The sequence below is a fragment of the Xiphophorus maculatus genome, chromosome 10 (assembly GCF_002775205.1).
Source record: "Xiphophorus maculatus strain JP 163 A chromosome 10, X_maculatus-5.0-male, whole genome shotgun sequence".
Taxonomy (NCBI): Eukaryota; Metazoa; Chordata; class Actinopteri; order Cyprinodontiformes; family Poeciliidae; genus Xiphophorus; species Xiphophorus maculatus.
Window position 1 is genome coordinate 6,188,311 of NC_036452.1, and position 27,063 is coordinate 6,215,373.

At 37.2% G+C, this 27,063-nt stretch overlaps 1 protein-coding gene across 1 annotated transcript; it reads left to right on the forward strand.

Moving 5' to 3' along the window:
• The first annotated feature begins 1,922 nt into the window (after positions 1–1,922).
• On the forward strand, positions 1,923–27,063 carry LOC102228982 (GDNF family receptor alpha-1). Its single transcript, XM_005804404.2, has 10 exons — positions 1,923–2,556; positions 2,818–3,126; positions 5,281–5,364; positions 16,602–16,780; positions 17,033–17,205; positions 18,754–18,863; positions 20,903–21,037; positions 22,259–22,452; positions 25,149–25,196; positions 25,812–27,063. The coding sequence occupies exons 1-10, from the start codon at positions 2,520–2,522 to the stop codon at positions 25,950–25,952; spliced, it is 1,410 nt and encodes a 469-aa protein (XP_005804461.1). The 5' UTR covers positions 1,923–2,519; the 3' UTR covers positions 25,953–27,063.

Below are 27,063 nucleotides of genomic sequence, written 5' to 3' on the forward strand. Positions count from 1 at the left end.
ATCAATTTGGCTATTATGCAGGGTTTAAACCCCACATACACTGAATGTTGTCGGCATAAAAAGAAGAGATTACATTAAAAAGGAGTAGAAGAGGAATAGTACAAATTGACAATAACAGTGGAACGGATATAAAGCCTTGAGGAGCTCCACATGTTGAACAGGCTTTAATAGAAAAACTTCTACTCAGAAATAAGAGTCCAACGCAGAAACTTTTAGCCTAAAACACTGTGATCCAAATTCTGCACAAAACAATTTGCAGCATCATCAGCCACTGAAAAGAATTAAAAGAATTCAGCTGATTATCCTCAACGTTTTCTAAATTATTCTAAGACTAAAAGCAAAATGGAGTCCAGCCTTACAGTCCCTTACAATACACAACAGCGACCTTTCCCACCAAGGTTTCACATGCAAATACTCTTCAAAAGCTTATTTTGGGCAGCACCACTGGTCACTGAATACCCATCACATTGAACGTTGGGCCTTTAAAATTTGTGCCATCTGTGAGCATGAATAGAACGAGTGAGGAAGATGTGTGTAGGAGGTTGGAGATTATGAGCTCCTCCACAATTTTCCCCCTCGATTTGCACCCAGCCCGTAAATAAGAATCTTGATTTCCTAATGCGGAAGAACAAACTTTAATAGAAAAAGTTCTTCCTGCAGTTATCATAATGTATTTTCAATTTTAGATACAGACAGAATATGTTTTTTTCCCCTCTGCCCAATTTCCATTTTGAGTTATCCGGGGAAGGATTGAAATGTTTTGAAATTGCTCACAACAAATAATACGGTAACAATCAGCTATCATGTCTCAAATTAAATTGAATAAGTATTAAACAGTATTTATGGCTTAACTTAGTGAGATATTAGAAGCTTTAGAATTCAATGAATTAACAAAGAATATCTTAAAATGAGGTGACTGGCCTTAATAAAGAATTAACTGGTAATATATAGTTTCTTAATGAAATGGGAGGAAAGAAGGTTTATCATTAAAGAAAATATCTTCATTTTTGCATGTAAAACTGTCTGGTTGAGGGAAAAGAGACCAGGACTAAAGTGCCTGTTTATGGAAATTTTAAAATGAGACTGGAATCTGCTCAGCACTGTAATTGCACTGTAATAAAAGCCACCTGTATTATGCAGATATATATGAATGAAGATATGTCTTTTAAGAAATGCCTAATCCAGTTATTCTTACTTATTCTTAAGTGTATGATTTGGTGGACTAATGTGAAGGCAATTACTTTGCTGTAACTGTTAAGCATATTAAGGATTCACAGATCGTGAGTTTGCTGATCTGATAACAGATGGCTGACTTTGATAAAACACAAGATGACAAGCACACAATTTCCCTCCAGACTCTAAGACTTTGATTTCGAGAAAATTCACTGAATTTACCTTAATCTGCATAGAGGACCCAAGGTCAATGGGAAAACACTCAGTACTTCGCACTCTTAGCCCTTGTTAGCTGATTTTTTCAGGAGTTATTCAACAGGAGGAATGGAACAGCAGTATGGATGGATTTGTGTGTGCGCTGTACTGACTCCAGCTTCCCAAACTCTTAAACGGATTTTCTTACACAGTTCTCACAAATCTGACTATACATGTTATTTGTGTACTTTTTTCTTACTTTTTCTTATTCCGGTGTCATAAAAACTGAATTTGGGGTTTTTTGTTGAAGCTACAAACCTTAACAATCAAACTGGACAGAAACAAACGTTTGAAAGATATTACTCTGTATACTGAATCCATTTGAGATTCACTTTTTGAGCTGAATTATTAAAATAATCCAACATTCCTCATATACAACACTACTGAGATGATGCTTCTTAAATTAAATAGATCGAGTCCTGATGGGGTTTTTAATCCAGGTCTGGATGCTAAAGGATTTATTACCATCAGTCGGAGGCAAGACTCATGACGTCACATATCTTATGGGTTGCACATCTCGATCCCTTCAGTTTCCCCTCAGAGTGGAGGACGGTCCGGATCAAAGACTTTGTCTTTTCACCTGCTCTGCACGGGAGGATTTTTTTTAATTTTATTTACTTTTTCAGATGTTGGGATATAATTTAAGCGCATTTGATGGACAAATGAAACTTTCTCCGAACCTTCATTAAATTCCACAGTCGCTGCCACCGACTCTTTTCGCTGTTGTGCTTTTAGAAAGTTTGTTCTCCTCATGCGCAACTCGGTCAGCGCGCCTCGGCTGCTCAAAGTCAGAGCAGACGGCACAGCAGCGGAGCGGAGTGGGAACAGTCAGTCAGCGCTGATTCATGACTTAGGCTACTTGTTCTGAGGGCTTTGCAGGAAACCAAACAAAACCTGCGACGGATTCACAAGGCGGTGGTTTTATTCCAGAATCTGGATTGTCCCTGTCGGATCTAACACAATGCTTCGTCATTTCAACATACCTGAGCTGCAACCAGACGGAAAGTGGATCAATCCGACAAGTTCTTCTCACAGTTTATTTTAATTCCAGCAACAGTTGACTAGATCCTGAAAAACATCCAAAAAGCGCAATGATTTTAACTTTTGTCTTTATTTTATCCATTTGGGGTAAGTAGCTTTTTCTTCTTTTTTCTTAGACCTAACATTTCCATGAACTGCATCACATTGATTTAACTTCATTTTCTCGCTGTAAATCTAATTTTTATTTTATTTGATTTTTTTTTTTTTTTTGTTATGACTGATCAAGTTTGTAGCGCTCACTGCATATTTCATGCGGTCATATTTTCCTTTTCAAGCGCTGGCGCGCGTAAAACAGCCTAATGGTTTCCATTTATTCACAAACCTCACTCGAGTTGTCCCGACTCTCAGATTCGGTGTTCACCTTGAAAGGTGACGGCGGCGCAGCCTCCCGCGCAGCCCGTCTGGACTGTGTGAAGGCCAGCGAGCATTGTCAGAGGGAGTACTCCTGCAGCACCAAGTACCGGATGATGAGGCAGTGCGTGGCGGGGAGGGAGAGCAACTTCAGCGCGGTCACCGGTCCCGAGGCGCAGGGCGAGTGCCGCAGCGCCATAGATGCCATGAAGCAGAGCTCCCTGAACAACTGCAGGTGCAGGAGAGGCATGAAGAAGGAGAAGAACTGCCTCAGAATTTTTTGGAGCATATTTCAGAGTTTACAAGGTGAGGTTTAAACTCAAGGGAAGCATCATGCATACAAATATATGTATATATATATATGCACAAATACAATCAGTTTAGGGTTGGCCATTGTAATCCATGTGTCTACATCTAAATAACAAATGAAACAAATGTTTACTGACGGTCAGACTTTGTCGTTGTAGAATAATGAAGTTCAGGTTTGACTCGTCTAAGTGAATTAGATTTTGAGTAAGATGTCCTACCAGAATGGAGTAGGACATGGAGTGGAGTCTCAGTCAAAGCAGAAGTGCTTTGAGTGAGATGCTTGGTCACAGATTTGGGCTAACAATGGTAAACACATGAGGGAAATGAGAGGGAAATTTATTCAATATTAAATTCTGCAACATTACTTTTGGACACCAACTGGCTTTTCAAAGCTAGAAGAATGAATAGCAACATACAGCTCGGGGAAAAAAAGAGACCACTTAAAATGATCTGTTTCTCTCATTTACTTTTTCTATGTATATGTTTGAGTAAAATGAACATTGTTCTTTTATTCTATGAACTACTGACAACATGTCTCTGAAATTCCAAGCAGAGATTTTGTATTTATTAGCAGAAAATGAGAAATGGTCAAAATAACCAAAAAGATGCAGAGCGTTTAGACCTCAAATAATGCAAAGAAAACAAGTTCATATTCGTTTAGAAACAACAATACTAATGTTTTAACTCAAGAAATCCGAGATCAGAAATCAATATTTGGTGGAATAACCATGAGGTTTTCAATGAGGTTCAGTGCAGTGGGTTCTTAATTTTTTTCACCAGAGCTGTATGTTGGAAATGTAAATAAACTGACACCTTTCAGTCCAATCTGGCAGGTTATAAAATACTTCAAGCCTTGGGCAGGAACCACTCTACCAGTGTCTAACACCAACCTTGACAAAAAGGACATATTCATGTGTGATGGTTGCGATTTCATCAGCTGCCAGAATCATATTGAGACACTGGAAATGACCCACACAATACTCCGCAAGAGTGGGAATGTAATGACTTGAGACCGCGTCATATGAAGTCACGCTTGCCTTGATAAGTTAAAGAGCCAACGGCCTCAGGATGTTGGGTTAACTTTGTGAGCCATCTTACAGTTAGACAGTGGTTTGTTTTATTATCATTACCCTAAATGTATCGCTCCAGAAACAACTGCAACATCTCATGTTACTGTCTGACTTTAGTCTGTCTTTTGTGTGCTGTATTATTCAAGCTGCTTCCTTTTTTTTTTAGTTTTATTTGTTTTTACAACAACAAAAGGCAAACTTAAAGAAGAACTTCAATTTAAATCTGTAAATGTGACAGCAACTTCAGCATATTTTTTTATTGTCAAGAATTTACTTGAAATATTTGTTTTAAACATATATAAAACTTTATACATTGGTTAACAATGCAATGACGTCCTTTTTAGATTAAGCTAGATAGTTATTTTCTTATTACATATGATGAAAAAGCATTAACCCTACTCTATATGAGGAGCATACACTTTGCAAGTGAAGGTTGAGGCATGTCGGGTGTTAGTACACAAGAAAATAAGGTCATTTTTTTCTCTTTGCCTGTAATTTTATGGCGTTATTTTAAAAATAAAGTCAAACTGTCCCTCATTCAGTTCGTTTTAATTTGATATTTTGTATTTTAAAAAGTAACGAGTGACTCAAATTGCAGCAACCCAGATCTATATTTTCAGCTTTTGAATTCAGAGTCAGCTTTTTTATATTTTCTCATGACAGGTGCACATTATTTCAAAGTCGCATAACTACATTTCTGGGATCATTTGTTTTGTTTTGTCTAGATTATTTAGGTTTTTACCAACACCTGGTGTGAATTTTATGTAAACAACAAGAAAAAAACATTGAAGTATTCAATAGTTGTCAGTCCCTCCTTATATTAATCAAAATACTGCTTCACTGATACGTGGACTATAAGATAAACAGAATTGTGCTTCATTTTGGTTGCATACAAAATGCTATGTTACTTGTCAAAACCGTAGGGAATCCATTTTCGTTTCCAAAGATACTGACGTCTCCACAGGATGAAAGTAATGACAAGGCCCTATTATGGCATTAAGACAAACACACACCGTCTCTCTGTCTCACACACACATGCAATTTCAAGCACACAGTGTTGACAATCTGTTCTGTTCTGCAGGTAACGATTTACTGGAATACTCTCCATATGAACCAGTCAATAGCCGGCTCTCAGACATCTTCCGCTTGGCTCCCATCATAGCTGGTAAGAGGTTGGGTTTTTTTAACCTCCTAAAGGTCTCAGTTTGTGTGGTGTTAAGTCACTGTTTATATCCCTGGTATTTCTCAGTTGCACTCCGTATAAGACACCACATCACTGCAACACATCCGTCACCGTTTCTGACAACCGCTCTTTTTTCTATCGCTGTCTAGTTTTCAGGCTGCAGCTTTCAATGCCCATTATCCATCACAAAAGCTTTTATCTGCCACTGTGACCCATGGTACACAAAGCAGAATAATTTAGTATATTTGAGTTCCTGCCCTCGAAGCGATGATGAGAGGCCTGTGTGTTTTTCTGCTGTCATGGCGCTAATGCTGAACATCGCATTTATCTGCTAGTTGTGAAATAATCATCCTTTTAGAGGCGAGTTCCAGGAACCTGTTAGAGCTGAATCCCTGGATTAAAAAAAAAGAGGAAAAAAAGCTTGTTTGCTTTTGTGAAAATATAAATGTCATACATGTCCACAGCCATCAACGGTGGACCTGTGAGCATACACTTAGGCAAGCCCATATTTAGCTTCGCAGAGGAGCAATTAGCCATCTGTCTGCATTCAGTTGCGATGATAGAGGAAGAGCTTTGTGACATGTGCAGAACCCTTTGGCACTCCACAGCGTTGGGCTTTCTGGCTGGAGGAATGCATCTGCTGAACTGGCTAGCCACTATTTCGGTGGGAAAAAAAATTGGCTTTTTTTTTCTTGTTTTTCGTTTCTTGTGCTCTGCCTCCTGCTGTTTCTGGCTCTTGCTGTGGCAGAACCAACTTGCCATATTAGAGTCACTCTGCTCAGCATACAATGACTGAGTGTCTTAATGTATTTCAAACACAGAGTGGAGAAAACATTATTAATATCCACATTACTCTCCTGGAAAAATGTTGAAATGATGAGGAGGTTTGGTGCCTGCCAAAAGAAATATTCCTTTGAACATTATATATTTTTCATGTTACATCCACATTAAATCCACACATTACTGACATTAATGTATTTTTTTAATAGGTTTTTGTGTCATAGAAAAACAAATTAAGACATAGTTGTGAAATGGAAGGAAATATGCAATCATATAAGCAAGTCTTTTGGATTATGTATACTAGCTTTTTAAATTCTGAAACATTTCTGCTCATTCTTTGCCATTTTATAGCTGGTCTGGACTTTGATTAAGCCATTCTAACAAATGAATATTATTTAATCTAATCCATCCTAAGATTTGTGGTATGTTTAGAGCTTCTTTGCTGTTTTGTTGCCCAGTCTGTTGAGCAGAATGCATTTAGCTCCACTGATCTTCTCATCAACTCTGTCCAGCTTTCCTGTTCCTGCTAAAGAAAAGTGCTGCCACCATGATACTACCATCACCATGTCTTAGCATTAAGAGGGGTTGTCCAGGCAGATATAAGTTTTTATTTTCCACAACATATTCTACTTTGCATATAGGTGAAAAAAGTTAAGACTTTTGTCTCATCTGACCTGACAGAGCACCTCCTTTCACACGTTTTGGTTCATTCTTTGCCATCTTGGCTTTCTCTTTCTCTGATTAATGTTCTACTTGCTTGGCCCGCCATTGTAGGTAAATGGCCATGTCTTGGCTCTAACAATCAAAGCATTGCAATATTTTACTCCTGCTTTACAATCACGCAGTACTTTGAGACAGTTTAACATATAGAATTACAATAAAATATATTGACGTTTTTGTTTTAAAACATAAAACGGGAAAAGATTCAAGGGTATGTAAATGCTGAAATCTGAATGATAAAAAAATATTGTTAAAACTGTTCAAGGTTTACAGAAAATATGACCAAGAGACATCAATAATCTATATTAATGTAATACTTTCACTACACAGTTTTCACTGCACCATTATATGCCTGAAGTAGCTTAGATGAGGCATCTGGCTGCATAAAACTGGAATTATTCCACTGAAGAAATGAGAAATGCTGAAATCTTGATCAAGAGATCATTTGGAAACCTGATACATGCCTAATGTGCTATTCCATCAAAGTCAGTGACTGGGAATATGGAAGTCTGACTGGGTAACTTATCAGCATTATGTGTTATCACAAAAAAAGTCACATGTATTACCTATATTATCTGAGCATTATAAGCTATGATGTTATGTAGCTGAAGATGAGTAGCAATTTTAACTTCTAGCTGTGTAAACAGCCACAGTGGCCTTAGAAAGAAAAAAAAAACATAATTCACCTAATGGGTTAGATATCACAAGTCCATTAACCGTAAGTGACCTCATTCCTGCCTGAAACTAAGCCAAGCATAAAATAATGCACACATGACTCAAGATAGAGCTGAGTTATTGACTTGATGGTTGTTGTTAAACATCCTTCAGTAAAACAAAGGCTCTAGGTGCTTCGACTATTACACGTTGCTCTGTTTCTCCAAAATTAGTTGAAAAGAAAGTATTGTAACGCACACTTAAATCAACAATTAGGTATGAACAATTAAGCATTACATTATATTATTCATGTTGTTTTCAAAAAATAATGAGAAGTGAAATCCCCATTAAAAGGCAGAATCTGTATATGTAATTAAGGTTTGTTTTCTAACAACTAATTATCTTTTTTTTAATCCTGATTTTCACAAACTCTACATTTTTTCTGACCCCAAACACTGTTGTAATGCACATGGTTGCAACTTTACTTATATCTTTATTAATTATATTGGGAAAAAGAAGTTAGCTATTCTTTAGCAACAAAAAAAAAACATACTGGACTGATCATTTGAATGATTGAATGATTGGCATTGAGGAATGTATATTTGCTGTTCATGCATTGAGTGAAAATGAAGGTTGCTATATCCAAACTATAGTTTTAAAAATATTTTACTTAAATAAAACTAATGGTTGACTCTCTTTTAGTTCACAAGTCATATCTGGATATTTTTTTAAAAATAAATATTTCTAAACACCTCAATTTGTCTTTTGTGAGGGAAAAGTGTAGTAACCTCCTTTTAGCCTGCTGAGAGGTAGGTGCAGCAACAGGTAGGGGAGGGGCTGTTCTGCTTTAATCTGTCAATACAGCTTTAAAAACATGCTTGTTTTCTGAGTTTAATCTCATCAAGGGATGGTCTAACAGAAAATAGTTGCAGTTTCAAAACAATTATGTAAGACACTGGTAAGCCAAGTTGCCAGGAAGTGACCAATTCAATATATTTCAATTGTAATATTAACCTACGACTACATAAAAGTATTACTGTAGTTATACATAAAATATATGAAAAATAAAAGCAATTTTCTAGAAGTGTAAAATTTGAATTTGTGGGGTTTTTTCTACTTTGGGTGTCCTGTAATCATCACATTAATAATTCAGACCAGCAGGATGAAATCCAAACCTCTAACTACAAGCATGGTTTCCAGGAACAGATGAAATTAAATGCTGTATCTTTTAAAAATCAATAAACACAATCAATCTGTAAAGCTGAATTTCAGTCACGTAATACTGAAAGGCAGCTTTCAGTATTATGCCTTTCAGTAAACTGACAGACGGTTGTGGTTGAAGGTCTACAAAAAGAAGTCACATGTGCATAACTGAAACTCGCCTTGCTGGGGAATTCACATGTGTTTACCGTCACTGTTACGTGTTTCAGATCGTCAAACTAAATTTAAAATCAGGCTCTTTAAATTATGAGACAACTGTGATTAACCACATTTCGTTGTTTATCATAATTGTCCAGATCCAAACCTGCTTACTGCCAGACAAGTAGATAATGAAATCACCTTAACAGAACCTGTCTGACAACATGAAGTAGGTCAAAAAAATCTATTAAAAAAAGCAATTCGTCATACCCCAATCTAAAGAAAATCAAGAATGGTTGAGAGAAAAAGGTAATGGTATGTATCATACAAGAAAGAATTTAAAAATGGGGGTTGGACCCCAGTGAACACCAATGAGATCCATTAAAGAAAGAAACATGGAACATAGAACCTTCTTAAACACAAAACCGGGTTTAAATCCAACTCAGATGCTGTGGCATGACTCCCAAGATAACAATAATTCTCAAAAGCCCTCCAGTGTGAATGGATAAAAATAATCTTAGAAAGGTATTTTTTAACATATGGCTTGTTTTTCCCCTTAATAAATAAAATCATCATTGGAAAACAGGGTTTTGATTCTCATACTGGTTACCTGATACTAAAATGTGCTTACTTAAGTGGATCTAAACTTGTTACATTACATTTTTCATAGACATAAGAGTAAATTATGTACTTCTTCACTCATTTGATACCATTACGTTTTAGATGGTTTACCTTTTTTAATCCAATTTCAATAGAGAAAAATGCCGTTTTCTCCTTGAGGAAATCACAGAGGTTGACGCAATCATGAACTACGGTACTTACTTCATATTTGATCAGTAATCTGAGTTACTGAGCAATAAATGAAGCTCGGCTTGATTATCTTTCCAGCAAGCATCTCTAAAATAATCTGGATTTTCTAGGTCTCTGAACTAGAAAATCTCATGCTTTGGAAGATACATCTTCCAAAGCATGAGATTTTCCTATTGGTCCAGTGTGCATGTGAACTGTGCATATAAACATAAGTAGATCATTAGATTAGTATTTTACGAATAATTTTCCTGATTCGTACTTCTTTTCTCACTTCAATATTAGGAAAAGTTAAATGAGCCTCAGAGGTAGAAAACAACTGTTGTGCATGCTCTGATGTTTTAACACTGCAGCTGAAATTTCATACATTGCAGTACATCGTGCTGCTTGTATGAAGCCAATGTTTTTACCTGCCAAGTACTCCAGAGGATCGAGCTCAAATTGTGCTTTGTAATCCAAAAACATGATAGAATGCAGAATTTGCTTTTCCAAGAGCTCAACGTGAGCTAACACACAAATTGAGTTAATTTAAGCAAAACTGACTACTTAAAATAAGTCACGCCAAGAACATTATTTAGCCAATACAATTTTTAACATTAACTTCAGCTTGCACATACACTCGCACATGCACATTTGCATACTGGCTCACTGACTCTCACTCTGACATAAATAAATGGTGCTGGAAGACGAAGGCTCAGTTAAATGGCTTGAAAAACAGAAATTCCTCACCAAGATGAATGTACCTGATGGCCGAGCCATGACAGGCTGAGTAGAGAAAGCCAAGTGGGTATGCACTCATTGGAAATGCAGTCATTGGCTAACCATGGCTTAGAAATACAAAACCAAAGTACTGTTTGCTGTAAGGGATGCACAATAATATTTTTGGCAACCATAAACATATTTATGTGGGAAAAATCTTAATCAGTTCCTCATATTTGTTCCATCTTCTTTGCCAAATTGCCCAGTCAGATGGGCAATTTGGAAGTCTTACCATTTGTGGTAAGACTTCTTGAAGTTTATGTTTAGTGCTCCTCTCCCTTGGGGAAGTAAATCCCTACCCAAGTCTCAAGTCATTTGCAGCATCCAACAGTTTTTCTTTCAGAACTTCCCTGTGTTTAACTTCATTCATTTTCCCATCAAATCTGACCAGCTTTACTGGTGCTGCTGACGTAAAGTGTCCCCAAAGCTGTTCACAAAGCGGTTTACATGTATGTTACATTTTGATTTTAACTGACCAGATCACTTAGTTCCATTTGAAAAATATTGCACATATTTTGGATTTTCCAGCCATATCACACAACACAATTTTACACAATAACTCATTTACAAATGTATGGATTAATAGCTTAGAGTCATGTTTCCTGCTCAAGGACACTTCAAAGGAAGGGTGGGGGTGGATTCAAATTTACACCCTTCTGTTTGTCTGACAACTACACTTTCCACTGAGCTACATGTTTGCCATGTCCTCTACATGGCTTGTGGCCAAATGTAAACAAGATATCTTGTGGTTTTGGATATCCTTCCACAAGTTTCGCACAATAGTTTGTGGAGATTTCCGCCCATTTTGCCAGACAGAACTGGTGGAACTGAGTCACACTTGTAGCCAGCATGTTTAGCCCTGCCCCCATCTTCCTATTAGACACATTAAGACTTTGTCAGGACCACTCCAAAAGCATAAACCGTGTTCTGCTTAAGACGCTTTATAGCAAAATTGGTGGTCTGCTTATCCACAGCTAAATGTCTTGAGATGTTACTTCAATATTTGTATGTAGTGTTCTTTTCTCATAATGTCATCTATTTTGAGAAGAGCACCAGTTTCTCAAAGAGAAAAATAAGATGTTGCCACCTTTGTATTTCACGGTTGGCATGGCGTTCTCAGGCTTGCAGCTTTCCCATTTTTTCTCCAAATGTAATTCTGGTCTTTATGGCTGAACACTGGAATTGCAGCTTCATCAAACCACAGGACATGTCTTCAAAAGTGAAGATCTTTCTTCCGAGCTTCTCACCCTATCTCTAAGGGAGAGCCCAGAAACCCTGCGGAGAAAACCCATTTCGGCCGCTTGTATCCGCGATCTTGTTCTTTCGGTCATGACCCAAAACTCATGACCATTGATGAGGGTGGGAACGTAGGTCGACCGGTAAATCAAGAGCTTCGCTTTTTGACTCAGCTCTCTCTTCACCATGAACTTATTGCTGTTAAAATATCATTCTTGTACTTTAACAGCCATATTTTTGAATCATATTGGAAACAAATGTTGAATTTGAGAAATCCAAACTTCTAGGTGTTGCATTTAAAGGCATCTGCATTAATATGATTCTGTGAAAAGTAACCCCAACCCTTTTTGAAAAATTACAATTGTGTTATCTTTAGGGAAAATGTGAACTCACAAATACAAAAATGTTTTTTTTCTTCTTTTCTCAAAATAATTGCACAATTTGAAGATACAAAACCTAGATTATAACTAGGAGAAGGAAAAGAAATGGATCTACAATGCATTACTAGTAGTGTATTTTGATAGTCAGAAAACAAGGGAACATCTGAATTCCTAAATGACATATTTTATAAGTGTGTCAGAAAGTTGCATATCTCAGTGAAAAAGTTTGGCTTGCTCACCCATATGCTGCAGTGATGATCCGCCATATGTCCGTTCAAGCTTATAGTACACCACATCATCATGATTAGTGAGCCAAACCTGAAGCAGAAGCTGTTATCCCACAATGTGGAGTTCCACCAAGGTAACAAAATATCTGCTTGGCTTTAAAAGCAAGTGATTTATTCTCTATAAGTGATTAAATGTTTTACAAAGGGGAACATTTGGGAAACTTTCGCATACTTCCACTATTGCTGACAATATTGCTGTGTCTGTTGGGTGCTCCATCCTAGCAAGTAATTTCTGCAAAAATACTACAGTATATCATTCCAGAATAAATGACTGACACAAAGATTAAGGAGCAGCGGTTGCAGCAGGAGCTAAGAGGGATTTCACTAATTTCATGGGTGTATGTAATAAATGGGTCTTGAGACTGATCATAAATATTAAGACTCTGGTGGGGATTTATACATGCTAGCCGGAGATTTGACAGAAAGGAGGGCAGCATGAGGGAAAGGCTCTGAGTGCTGGGTCTGTTTTTCCTGAATTGTGAAATAACAAAAGAGAAGTTTATGGATGGAAAGGTTTAAAAGATTAACTTCACTTCTCATTCACAGAGTAACATATTGGATAATAATAATATGGTCTGATTTGAAAGGATTGACTATTTTAATGAGGTATCTTAATATTTTCATGACCGGTTCTTGTGAATGTTGTGAGTGTAGTAGCTGAACAGGCCGCCAGTCCATCACAGGGAAAGTTGCATTGAACATGCAGCATTTAAAATTTTTAACATAAATTCATCCACAACAGGAGATGCCTTTTATTCAATTAGATTATCAAGAATTAAATTTTTTCTTTTAAAAAATAACAACATAATAACATAATGTTATTCGTATATATATATATAAAAAGATGATACAAAAATTTTTGTTCTCTTTCATTTATTTTAATACCTGCAATGCATGATTTGTTAAACTTTGCTACATGCAGACATGATTACTTCAAATAATCAAGAGGCATGTTGGTAGGGAGCTGGGCATTAGCTTGAAATCATAGTATCCTTTAATCCAATCCTATAAGCTTTTATGGTTCTTGTTACTGTGGGATTATTAGTCATAGAAAGAGCTTTAGGGATTATCTTGTGGGTCACTCACACTCTTGAGCTTCTTGGACAATGTCAGGCCTAAATCTTATAAAAAGACAAGAGGGTAAGTCCATAGCTGCATTTTCCTAATGCTCTTATTACACAGTGAAAGATAAGGAAGAGCTTGAGAATGTTCTTGTCAGACTATCCACAGTTGTCCCTTTGAAACTAAACCCTCAGCGAGGGAATATCTTCATTGTGTCCACACTGTAGCATCATGTAGTTGTTCTTTTTAAAATGGTCTTTGTTTTTCAGGATTTTCTTCAGTTGATGTTTTAAAAGAAATTAACATACAACCAGACTGGAAAAAATCTTGATGTAACTCACATATATATATATATATATATATATATATATATATATATATATATATATATATATATATATATATATATATACTTTCTTCCTGGATTGGAAGAAATGAATCCTTTAGGTAGGTATGCTCCATATAAATAATGCATCAAGTCAGGGGTGTGTGATCTGTGTTGTAAAATTGAATCAAACTTTTATTTAATGGGTTTTTTTTGTCCTTTCTCCATATTAAAATGAAGCTACAATCTAAATTAGAGACTGTTCATTTTGTTATAAGTGAGAACACTCAGCAGGAGGATGAAATAATTATGTCCCCCACTGTAAAAGACAAATGCCAGCTCCAACTCCTCACTTTGTTAGAAAGCATTTTAAAAACTGTAGTTTGGAAAACTATAATTTCACATGTTGCCCTCGGTGCATTACTGAAATTAATTCCCGCTCCAGGACACTGTGATTAACAGCATTTTGGAACCATATTCAACCCGCCTGACTGACATCATTGGAAAGATCTCTTGTATCAGCCTATTGAGAGTTGCCTATAGGGTCAGACTCCTGTTATGTCTGCTGTGGTGGCCTTGCTCAAGGGCAGCAACCTAAGAAGAGTGGCATAGATTTGTTTTTCATAGCCAGATTTTGTTTTTCACATCTATCATCATCATAACGTGCTACAGAGGCACCCACAAGTGACTTCTCATTCGTTGATATATTAAGACTCTAATAAGCTAGATGACTTTATCAGATACTCAGGGTGTGGGCCCCTGGGCTTGAGCCAAGGTGCGGGCCCTACTTAATCATCGTTTCATATATATATATATATATATATATATATATATATATATATATATATATATATATATAGCCACCACATCCCGACACGGCTGTGACGTCAGCAAGGAGGTGGTGGAGTCATGCTTTGGGCCGAAATCATGGGGAGAGAATCATTGGTCGGCCCCTTCAGAGTCCCTGAAGGTGTGAAAAAGACCTCAAGTATTTGTGGATTTTAGCAATTCAAACGGCAGCTGTGGTCTCTAACCGGGGGTCTACTATTTATATTGTGAAAATCTTTACACACTATCCCCACGGTGAACTATGACCGTGGCAGCATCATGCTTTGCAGATGATTTTCTTCAACAGAGAAAGAAACTGTTTAGAGTTAATAAGAAGATGAATGGGGCACAAAATGAGGCAATACCAGAGGAAAACGTCCAAGACGACAAAACTCTGAACATCCGGCCAGATCAAAGCAAAGCTGAATGACTGAACACTGAATATTTTTTCTCCATGAATGGATGAAAATTGTGGAAAAGTTCAAAAAGCATGGAATCTTATGCAAGGCACTTCATGACATTAAGATGACCTTTTTAAATGCAAAAATGCCCCAAAAGAAAATGTTTCTGTTCCCTGCTCTGGTGCAATGCCTCCATACAAACCCCCACTGTGACCTACACCTTCTGGTTTCGCTCTCCTCTCTCTGTTAGCAGTTTGTATACATGAACAGGCAAATGTCTTTTCATAATTCCTTTAAAAAAATGTTTGTCTTTAATTCAACAGCAGTGTGCATTTTGCCTCGGGGTCACCTTAATTGGAGTAAAGCTGTCACACCTTTGCTCTGAGAGTCACAAACAAGAACTCCAGGATCACAGCCCAGATCTCTGAGAACTCGTCATATATAAGTAATGGATTCTGTAATGTATGATTAACCTCAAGGTTCAAAAATGTATTCAGATTTAATCGTAGCTCATTCTGTGGTGCATTGAAGAGTTCAGTGCGCTTCAATTCCACCTCAAAAAGCAAAATTATAGAGCTCATTCTTCCATGTTGAGGCCGTGGATAGAGTTTGTTCTACTGCGCAGGAGTCAGTGGAGCAGAAAGGGTTTTAACTACAATAAATGAGAAATAATAGGAAGTGAGAGGCATTATGTTGACCACACAATGCTCTTTTTATGAGATGAAAGTACAGGCATACCAGAATGGAAGCAAATTTGAGTGAGCTTATTTCCATATGAGTTTGTAATATGTAAATGGATAACAAGAACAAAATTACACCATGAAAATGTTTAAATGGCTTAATTTGAAGTTGTGTTTGTGGATATTCTTAGCACTAACTTTCAAGGCTTAAGGTACACTATAAAGACCAGAAGCTTAATGGAAGCCTGATTTTTTACATTCCAAAAGTAATTTTGTTGTGTTTGGAATCATTGTCCTGTTGGAACATTCAGGTTTCAGCCTTTCAGCTGTGAGTTGAGGTAAAACTGATATAATCCTACTTCATTATTCCATCCATCCACCTTGATCTTGTCACCACTTTCCTTTACCATTGGTTCTGTGTTTCTGTTGTTCTTAAACGACCTTACCATTTTTCTTTTGTCTGAATGTCAACATCCACACAATTCAAATTTTGCGCGATAGATTCAAAAACCAAACGATGGCCAAAAAAAGAAGCTGGAGTTTTAGAAATTTGTTGAAATTAGCAACTAAAGTTGTTGTCATTCCAACCTGAAAGGTAACAATAAGGCTAAAATTAACATAACATCCATTCTCCTGATGAATTATGTAAACTTGTGATTAGAGTTGAAGTTATGTGGAGTTAGTGATATCCTTAATGAGGCAGAAAAAAAATAGGGAGTCAAACTGACCTAACATATATTTTTTTTAACTGTAGAACCCACACATAATATACTCCAGGCTGAGATGCAAACACAGGACCTTCTTGCTGCAAGGAAATAGTACTTGTAACTGTGAAATTGTGCAGTCTATCATTTTCCTTTCACTTCAACATTATGCACTACTCTGTTATAGCATGCTTCAAGAAAGCCTAGAATCAAAACATTCCATATTTTCTGTCCCAGCTGAGCCTGCATCCACAAAGGAGAACAACTGTCTGAGTGCTGCCAAAGCCTGTAACCTGAACGACACCTGTAAGAAATACCGCTCTGCTTATATCAACCCCTGCACTAGCAGGGTGTCTGCGTCTGAGGTCTGCAACAAGCGCAAGTGCCACAAGGCTCTACGACAGTTCTTTGACAAGGTAATTAAGCATGCCAGGTTTAAGAGCTTTTATTGTCTTCCATTTTGATGTCTGACGGTCAGCCTAACATTTCTCAAAATTATCAAAAACTTGCTTCTAACACAATTCTAAATAGGATTTCACTTTCAACGCAGTGTCTTTGTAAATGTCTCAGCTGGGAAAATGTTGTAGCTCTGTATGCCGCAGTACATTACTAAAAAAACGCTGTTTCATGTTGAGACTTTTATGTTTTCTGTTTGTTCCAAAATCAAGGTTCCACCTAAGCACAGCTACGGGATGCTGTTTTGCTCCTGTCCAGCGGGAGATCAGATGGCCTGTGCAGAACGCAGAAGACAAACCATCGTACCGATTTGCTCCTACGAGGATAAAGACAAGCCCAACTGTCTTTCTCTGCAAAACACATGCAAGACTAACTACATCTGCAGGTAAAACAGGAATCTTTAACAGGGTTAAATGTTAACTGAATCCTCTTCTGCACCTTGCTGGTTCTGGGTTGGATTTCCTTTTGCCTTCAACACTGCCTTAATTCTTCATGGCATAGATTTAAGTATTTGCCAGAAGTTGCTGCAGATTTGTCAGCAGCACATATACAATGTGAATCTCCTGTTCCACCACAGTTCAAGAAACCAGTTGGGGGTTATTAGTGGAGAAGAGAAAGCATGGAGAAGATGTTTAAACTGAGATCAAAAAGTGATGGACATGATTTAGGTGGGCTGTGGCTTTTAAATGATGCTCAACTCTTACTAGAGGGGGCCAAATTGTGTGTCGCCACTAAGTTTAAAACTCATCGAGTCAGGTTTTTTTGCAATCTGTATTTGTGGGCAGACCAGGACACATAGCACCAACAACCCTGTCACATTCAAAGTCACTTAACTTCTTCACCATCTGAAGCTTGGTTTGAATTTGAGCAAGTTGTCTCCATTACATCCCTGTAGATGTCTAAATGCTTTGATTTGCTGCCATGTGGTTGAACAAGTTTAGCTAATAAAGTGGCTAGTGAATGTATATATACACTTGTAATTGTCAACATACTCTTAAATTGGCAATTACAAGATTTCCTGTGTTGCTACTCTGAAGTCTGCAACATGATGTAGTAAATATATCACTGAAGAACTAAACCAAACCAGTTTGTTTTTTCAGCATCATTCCCTGCTCTTTCTCTCAGTGTCATCTTAAATCTTCCGCATGAAGTATCCTAACCTTCGACCTTAAAAAGAGTTTTCAGCACAAATATTTTATTCAACACACGGAGGTCAAACTGAGAGTATAATCTCAACCATATATAGCTAAGCACAAAATTGTTCATTCTCCTGGCAGTTTTAGGCATTCTGTCTGCTCCCTCCATCAGATTCAAGTCAGAACTTGGGATGAACCACTTCAAAATGATTAGTTCCAGTCAGAAAAATAAAACATGATGGTAAAATTGAAAGATTAAGACTAAATCTGCCAGGCATATGAAAATTGCACTAATATGGAAGCAAAGTTCAAACACAGTAAGAAAAGTTTACTTTATTTGCATTATTTAGAACACATTTTTCTATTTATTGCAAAACTAAATAATTTTTCATCTTCATTAAACTTTTTTTTTGTTAGGGTTATGTGTATGTTGGCGTATCCAACTTAGCCGTCACTTTGCTCTAGATACGTTGTGAATTTCCCCACTGAGGGGTAAGAATAATTTTCAGCTTCAATGTGCAGCAAAAAAATGTTCAGTGAAAACTTGTCCAGTTCTGTAGATACAAACACTTAATGGAGTTACGTCCAGCTTGATCTGATTGATCACTCAATCTTTACATTGTATCTTGTTTAAACATGAGCAAACTGATTCTGCTCATGAGAGAGTCACCCTAAACTCTAAAGAGCTGTTCTATTAGATCTTTCTTTGAGAGTGATTTCAGAATTAGGACACAAGAAAACATTGTTTTAAGAAGCTTTCATTGACAACATGTGTCGTGTTTCTCCATTGCTGATAGATCAAGGCTGGCAGACTTTCTCAGCAACTGTCAGCCAGAAGCTGGTTCCATATCTGGCTGTCTTCTAGAGAACTACGCCAACTGTCTGCTCTCCTATTCAGGTCTTATTGGTAAGTTCTTCGTAGTCCATAGATGTATTGGACATATTTTTCATCAAGGACCCATCATCTTACTGAACTGTGCTCTCAATTATTGCCACACCTGTTAAAAATGTGAAACACTGTAGCACAACCTCACATTAAACATTTTAGAAAAATCTAATATATTTTTGTACAATGTTTCAGTGTGGAATAAAATGCTATGTACAAAATACTCTGTCATCGTCAAATAAGAAGTCACTGTGTTCCAGGTGTAGCCTTAAAATACATCCACAGGTTAGCATCCAATTTCCTCAAATGTCTCAGTTAACCTATCAGAAGTTTTCAAACCCAATATATCATCATCATCTGGACTTTCCTCCAATGTTTGAACAGGTATTATTCATTCTGCATGTCTTCTGATTTTGAAGACGTTAAATAAATCTCTGACATGTTCTTTCCCTCACTATCGAGGCATTTTGCAAATAGAAATCATTTTGGTTATTTTAACTGACCTAGAACAAAAGAAGTTTGGTCTGTTTTACCTTTAGATGGTGAGGAAAAAAAGGTGCAAGTGTCTATTCACTGTATGTAAACTTCTGGTTTAACTCTACAACACAATTATTCACAGTCCGGCTAATACTTATATCAACCCCTTACTCATAATGTAGAAGCATACAGAGAGGGGATTTTCGTTAAAATGTGGCATTTCGAAAAAGTCCAATCTCCTGTGCATTTTTAGAAGTTTCTTAGATTCTCCATCAAACTTTAGAATGGGATCAGAGTGGTTTTACACACATTTGTCCTTTGATCAATTTTAGTCTCACCTGACTAAAACACACAATTTTCAGCTAAAGTACCAGTAGAGTTTGTCCGACTCCACCTGTTTGTCAGTGATGGTAGGGATGAAAAGTTGTCTTCTAACTGGCATGTAAATGTATCCAGATTGCTGTTATGGACCCCATTAGTGCCTCCTCTGAGATTTGTTTATCTTCTTTAACTACTTTTCTCAGTGGACTCGGGTCCTCACCCAACCTTGTGTGTTACAACTTTACTTGTTTTAAACTTGTTTCTTACTTAGGTAAATAGCTATTTTAACCATTTGTAAATCAACACACATATGTCATCTTGCCATGTTCTCTGTTTTTACTCATTTTGAAGAGTAAGGACCCTACTTTTCACATCTTGACCAGAGTGCCAAAATAACGGAGTGAGAAAAGTTATTTTTTATACTTTCTTGCACTAAAAAGACTGAGACTATTCCTAACAACCACATTATGCTGCTAACTAATAATCCTTATTTGTTTTTTCAACAACTTTCTCGCATAGTTGATGCATTCTTCTACACAATCATATGCAGACTACATACATATAACAGATCATTTACAGGTGCTCATTGAAAAGCCAAGCAATTTAGCCTGTGTGTATTCTGCAGAGGAAAGGTTAAACTAGCTGATCAGCTAGGCTGGCAAACACCTTTTATTAAAGCAACGCTGCAGTGCGAACATTTCACTGCAGCTCATTGTGCAGTAACAGATCTTGTTCCAGTCTTCCTTTCATCAGGGGGTTTCATTACGCAGAAAGGAAAATGACGTCCCACAGAGTTTTTGAAATGAGATTTGAACACAGTGCAACGGAGGCCAATTGCAGTCTCAACAGGCAGAAATTTCAATCTACACCACCGATATCATGCTTCACACAGTTTATTCCCTCTAATGCTCCCACCCGACAGGTTCCTGACGCTCCACCACAGAATCTGCTTGTAATTGCAGAAATCGAACCTACTCGGCCTCAAACTTCCTTCAAAAATGCAGACAATTAGTCTTTGCTTGATATTACGGCTTACTAAGGAATTTTATCATTTTATCACTCACTGCAATTTCCCTGGACGTAGTAAATGGAGTAAAAGCTCCTTATAACACAGAGTAAGCCCACTCTCACTGGCTGACCTGAACATTTTAATTACGCATAAAAGGCCAAAAAAGTTCCTGCTAAACCACAAGTGCCCTATTAAATGGTTTCAACTGAAGTAGCAATGACTAACAGGGGTCCTATTCTGCTTTATGCTGCAGGTACAGTGATGACTCCCAATTATGTGCGGTCTTCTGGCATTAGCCTGTCGCCGTGGTGCGACTGCAGCAGCAGTGGGAACAGCAAGCCAGACTGTGATAAATTCGCTGAGTTCTTCACCAACAATCGATGTCTCCGTGAGTTCCAGCATTCTGATTTCCGTAACATGTACAATGCTTTGCTAAAGTATTTATAGTCCCCAAACTTTTACAGGTTGAGCCAAGTTAGCTTTTTTCTATGTGCTTCGGGAGATTTTATGTGATAGAGCAACATTAAGTAAGTAGTGAATAATTGTAACGTGATAATGTTCTACAAAAAAATATGAAAAGTGTGGGATTTATTGGTTCCCTCACTTTACTAAAAGGGACAGCTAGAATGGCCCAGCCAACCAGAATCTAATTGAGAATTTGTGGAAATCCTTGAAAACTCAACATTCACATCTAGTCTCACCGAGTTCAATGTTGGAAGAAAGGGGAAACATTTTAGTGTCTAAATGAGCAGAGCTGGTAAAGATATAAGTCAAAACATTGTTTCTTGTCATGTTTTGATTTTATGATAGATCCAAACACAGGCAGAACATAAAGTGAAAGTTCCTTTATATTAAAAACACAAAAAGCGACAGGACAAGATCAGGAACCAGCAGAAATGCAATGGACCATGAGAGACGAGGGAAGAGAAAAATGAAGAAGGTAACAGCAGAAACTGAGAGGCTTAAATAGGGGTGAGTTTGATTACTGACAAGAGACAGGTGGCTGATTGGAAACAGGGTGCAGCTGTGAGAGAAGGATGGAGACTGACTAAAGGTGAATAATTCACACACAAGGGGCTGAACAGAGTAAAACAGATTTAGAACTAAAGGGAAAACGCCTGACAAATCTAAAAGATAAATACAAAAATGCAATAAACATGCCAAGAACTTTCTAATGAAACCAAATATAGCAAGACCTGTTCAGCAAACACAGGTGATGCAAACACAAATGAAAACAAATCACCCTATTTTTGTTACTAGCTACAAGAAAACTTTGAAAACTTCCACTTCACAATTATGCACTACTTTGTGTTAGTCTAGTACATAGAAGTACACTGAAAGCTTTTGTAACCATAAAAGTTGTGTGAGTACATAACCCTATTTATCTCTACATATGTTTAGGTAGTCTGTTTTTATTACTTAGACTTTTTAAATCGCCAACTATGATACAATTGTATTAGTCCATCATACCAAACACAGAGCAGCTGAATGAAAGTCATGCTATTTGGTGTACATTTTGTCCCACATCTGCTCTGTTTTCTATTTCCCTGACATGCTCCATTTGTTCTGTTCAGAAAGTCAATAGGATCAATGCTTTCTTCTTGTTTAGGTAATGCCATAAAGGCATTTGGTAATGGTACTGATGTTGGAGTATGGCAACCCCAACCCCCCATTCAACCCACTGTAGAGCCAAGCGTCACTCGTAGGGGTAAAGCTTGGACAAACAGTGTTGTGGACGTCCTGACAGACGTGAACCAGCTGGGCGCCAATAGTGACTCGTATCACATTTGTGGACCCTTGCAGGTAAGGTTTGAAAAGAAAATCTTCAATTTTGCTGTACAGAAACATTTAAATCTATTTTTGCTGAAATGTTTAATGAAAATAGAACATTGGGAATGTCTTATCAGGACTTGGTACTTGGCATTCTGTTTGCAAAGCTTTAGAAACTTCCCCGAACTTGGAAATGAAAATGCCTCATCCCAACATCAGACCTTAGGAGGTCACTAAGAAATCCATTCAGAGCTTCAGTCTGACTGTCAAATGTCTGAATCCGTCACTGTGATAGATCAGGGAAGGTTTTATAACGGCATGCACAGAATCCCGCCTCCTGGGCAGAAAGTGGATATGTCAATGTGGAGTCACATTTTCTGAAGCTGTCACGTCAAAGCTAATTGGATGCCTCAGTAACCTCAGAAATGGCCTGAAGGTTCAGTCTATTTGTGACAGTGTTAGTGTGCAGGCGGGAGTTAAAGTCAAAAGGATCTCCCTCATATTCTCCCCCCTCAATACTGGAAGGTCAGTTATTGGAAAGGACACTAGTCTAGAGCTTTTTTAACTTGTTCTCACTCATCAGTGCTCTTACATGATCAAATTAAAGGTGTCTGAATTCCCAAAACTCAAATTTTCAGTTGCTATTTTAGTACATTTTTAAATTCTAAAAATTCTGAACGGATGGCAGAGCGAGGAAGAGTTGTATGGCAAGATAAATGGTCATATAATCACAGTTTATCAGTGCCTAATAGAGCGTAATAGACACAAAGCACCTTTAAAATCTACTTAAATGACATCATGTTCTTAAGTCTCTAAACAAACAATGCCATGACAAGTGAGTGGCATTTTCTACTTATTTTGTTTGTATCTTGTTTGCAAGAAACTGAAAAACAATAATTGTCATGTTTTATTTTGTGCTAGATATTTCTTAGTTTGGGTCTTAATTCAACTTTGTTTGGCATTCAGTTTATAGGTCACTGTGCAAGTCAAAGTGAAGAAAAACCTTTCTGTCTGTACAGTGCTGTCATTACCTGCACAGTGCAGCTTTAATACCAAGATATGGTCAAAATTCTATGACCTCGTTAAATCTAAGTTTCAAAAGACCGCAATGATTAAAGAAAAGATTAGACAACTGTGATCTTACAAAAGCTAGAAGTTTGTTTTTTCTTCCCAGTACTAGTTGTGTTGTCCATGTGATGGAAATCTCCTGGAACAGGATTCCAAGACAGAAACCTTTGTTTCAAAACATTCAGCCATGGCTAAAATTCACCCTAAAAACCATACAGATGTGTTACAGTCTGATGGAACTAAAACTGAACTTTCGATAAGCAGTGGCGCTGCACATCACCATGGTAGCATCATGCTCTTAGGATACTTTTCTTCAGAGTTAACTGGGCTTTTTGTATAGATCGTTTTGTTAAACATGAACAGTTCAATATGTTCATCAGTTTTGATCTAAAACCTTCAGTTGGTTGCAAAAAAATATGGAGATGAAACTTAATGTTGCTTTTCAGTGTTACAGTGGGACCAAACATACATCCAGATGAATGAAAACCAGAATAAAATGAAAATTTTGGGGTGGCCTAACCAGAGATTAGAGCTAATTCTGACAGAAAATTTGTTGGAGTCACCTGAAGAGGTATGTTGACAAGAGTGTGACAGGTTTTTAGAACTTTTGTAAGATGACATGGATAATTATTACCAATTATTAAGGTGTAATATAGAAGAATGAATGCTGAAATTCAGTCCAAAGATGGAACAAAGTATTAGTTTAAGGCTATGAATCCTTATGCAACCAGGTGATTACACCTTTATTCCTCCCAACAGATTTGCATATTTGTCAGTTGAGTTGTACAAGTTTTAATGTCACTTTAATTTACACCACCAGAATCTGGCATTATATCAGAGGTATGTGCGCTTTTAAAACCCACTGCATCATGTTAGGACTTTTATTTGTGTTTCACAAAGATCCAGTTCCCTGAATTCCAAATGCTACGTATATTCACCATTTTTATTTGTACTTAATTTTGCTTAACTGTCTCAGAATCCGATGCAACCCCTTTGGACAGATTTTGGCTCGATCAACACACTCACGATATCTGCTATTCTCTCCTGATAAATACTTTGGGGCTCTTTTCTTAGAAATGAGATCATATCACAGAGCCTCCTCTAACCGAAACAATCTATCATATTGGCTTTTAATAGCGATATGATTTATCACCCGTAAAGCATCCTTTAGGAGGAAAGACCTCCAATACAGCAATTAATCATTCTTCTCCATAACCCTGGTTTGTAGGATTTTTCTCCTTAAAAATCACCACATGGTGTTTATTCTGTTTCCAAACCACAGCAGCTTCCTCTTATCATTTTCTGCACCCAAACACTGTATCTATGAGGTAGTATTTTATTTTGTTTATCTATTTGTATGTGCAAATAACGGTTTTTTTTTTATATATATATATATAAATGTAAAGGTTTTGAGGAAACTGAAAAAAGTTTTAATGTAACAAACTGATGTAACCTTGAGCTGGCACGAACAGGCAGAGGGAAAATTACACCAAAAGTTTACACCAACAGAGTTTTGTGGGGATAAAACGGTCTGTGGTTTGTATCGTATCGTTTTTCATTGCCCTCAGTCGGCCTGTGGAGAACGTCATAAAAACAGAAATCAAATTTAACGTGTTTCTACCTCCTCACTTCTGTTTTTCTTTTTTTTTTCTCCCTTCAAGGTCCAAAATCTGGTCTCAAATCAAACAGCAAAAGCAGCTTTTTGTCCGGTAAGACTCGTTTTATTAAGCGCTTGAAGGTTCTATGGTTCCCATAAGACCAAACAATCCTGGGTCAATATTTTTATTAGAGTTTCAGCTAAAATATTAAGTGTTACATTTCATTCTCTATATGTGTCTATCTAGTCTTTTAACTGTCATTTAAGCTGCTTTTCTATGTTTCCTTCCCCACCAGGTCATTATTGTAAAATAGAAACTGCTCTTAACAACTCTCCAGGTTAAATTAAAGGTTAAAAAAATAACATTTTTCATTTAACTTCAACATTTTCAATTATTGCATTTCTTGGTTGACAAAAACGTTCTCTAACAAACATCTGTGGGTTTTAAATGAAAGCTTGATTTTTACCGGATTCTGTTTAGGTGACTTTATCTGGGTCTGCTGGATTTAGTAAGGCGTATCAAAGTAAAGGGATTTGATTACAAATTCATGCCAGGATTTTTGAAAAGAACTTTGAAAACCATTTATTGTTTTAACTTCACATGAAATCCCAAGAAAATAGATTGAGCTTTATGGTGATGTAGAAAAAAATTAAAGTGGTGTTAATACTGCAAAATATTGTAAGTAAACTGACATACCACATTGATTTTTTTTCTTTCTTTCTTCAGAACCACCAGCTGGATGAATCTGGCACTTTGAATGCCATCGCTGGAAGTTCACCATCTGAACTGAACTCCTTGCATCTCTCAACTTTAGTCCTCTCGGTGGCCTCAACAGCATTACAGCTCAAAGGTTTTCTGCTTCTGTAGGAGCCAAGAACTGGAGGTCAACCTTTCTGGTCTTAAGACGCAATCAAAGTCATTTTAATTCAGACACTCACCGAACTGGAACCTCAAGGTTTTTCTGAAATCATAGCCGCTCGTGGGTCAGATTTGTGGACGACTGACACTGAGATGTCAGCTCATTTGCCTTCCAAAGCCCTGTGGAAGTCATTTGCAAAGACTCTGCATATTTGACTGAGTGGAGTGCAGGTGAAAACTGCTTCGAGCATGAAATCATGCATTCTCTGCTTGATTTGTTGTAGCTGCGGGCAAGCGAAAATCTAAACACGTGAGAAGCAAATGGGAAAACCATGGACATACGACACATTTCATAGATGTATTGGATTATGATTATTAATGAGGTCATTCAAACGTCCATTTTGTCTGAAAATCTAACAACGACAAAGACGAATCTGCCAAAAAGTCCGCAACAACGTTTTCTTCTACATGTTTGGCGTTAGGTATAGAGCAGCTCTGTAGATCTGGTCGTCAAGGTGGTTTGTGGCTTTTATCATGTACACACCTCACTTTGTGCATAGAAATATACAGGTGCAAACTCTGTTCCAGTATGCTGCTGTTAGCTTGTAAAGAATATTGTCTGTAACATTTTGAGAGTGTAAATTAGTACAGGTGACTGAGGTCAGCATTATCCAGCCTAATTGTGATTTATGAGATGTGATGAGATGTGCTTCTTTTCTCACGTGGTTACAGATTTGACTTTGTTTGTGAATATATTTTGATGGAAAAGTGCATAATTTCTCTTAGGTATCAAAGTATTTGTAAACACAATCCATAGAATTTACAAAGAAATAAAAAAAATGGCACTGGTCTCATCCAGAAATTCGAGGACCACACACTTCTATTTTTTTTCACGTTATTATTTCTTTGTAAAGAGCAAAGGGAACAAGGGTTTGATGAATAAACAATGTGTAAATACCCACAAGCAGAGTTAATGTCAAAAGACAAAAGCCAGCAGACATTAATTGCCTGCAATTAGAGCTGGTCTGAAGGGACAGAAAGATAAAAACACATACTTAGTTTGTACTAAATGGCTCGAATTAACACAGACTTTTAAAGAATGTACAACACAATAAAGGCT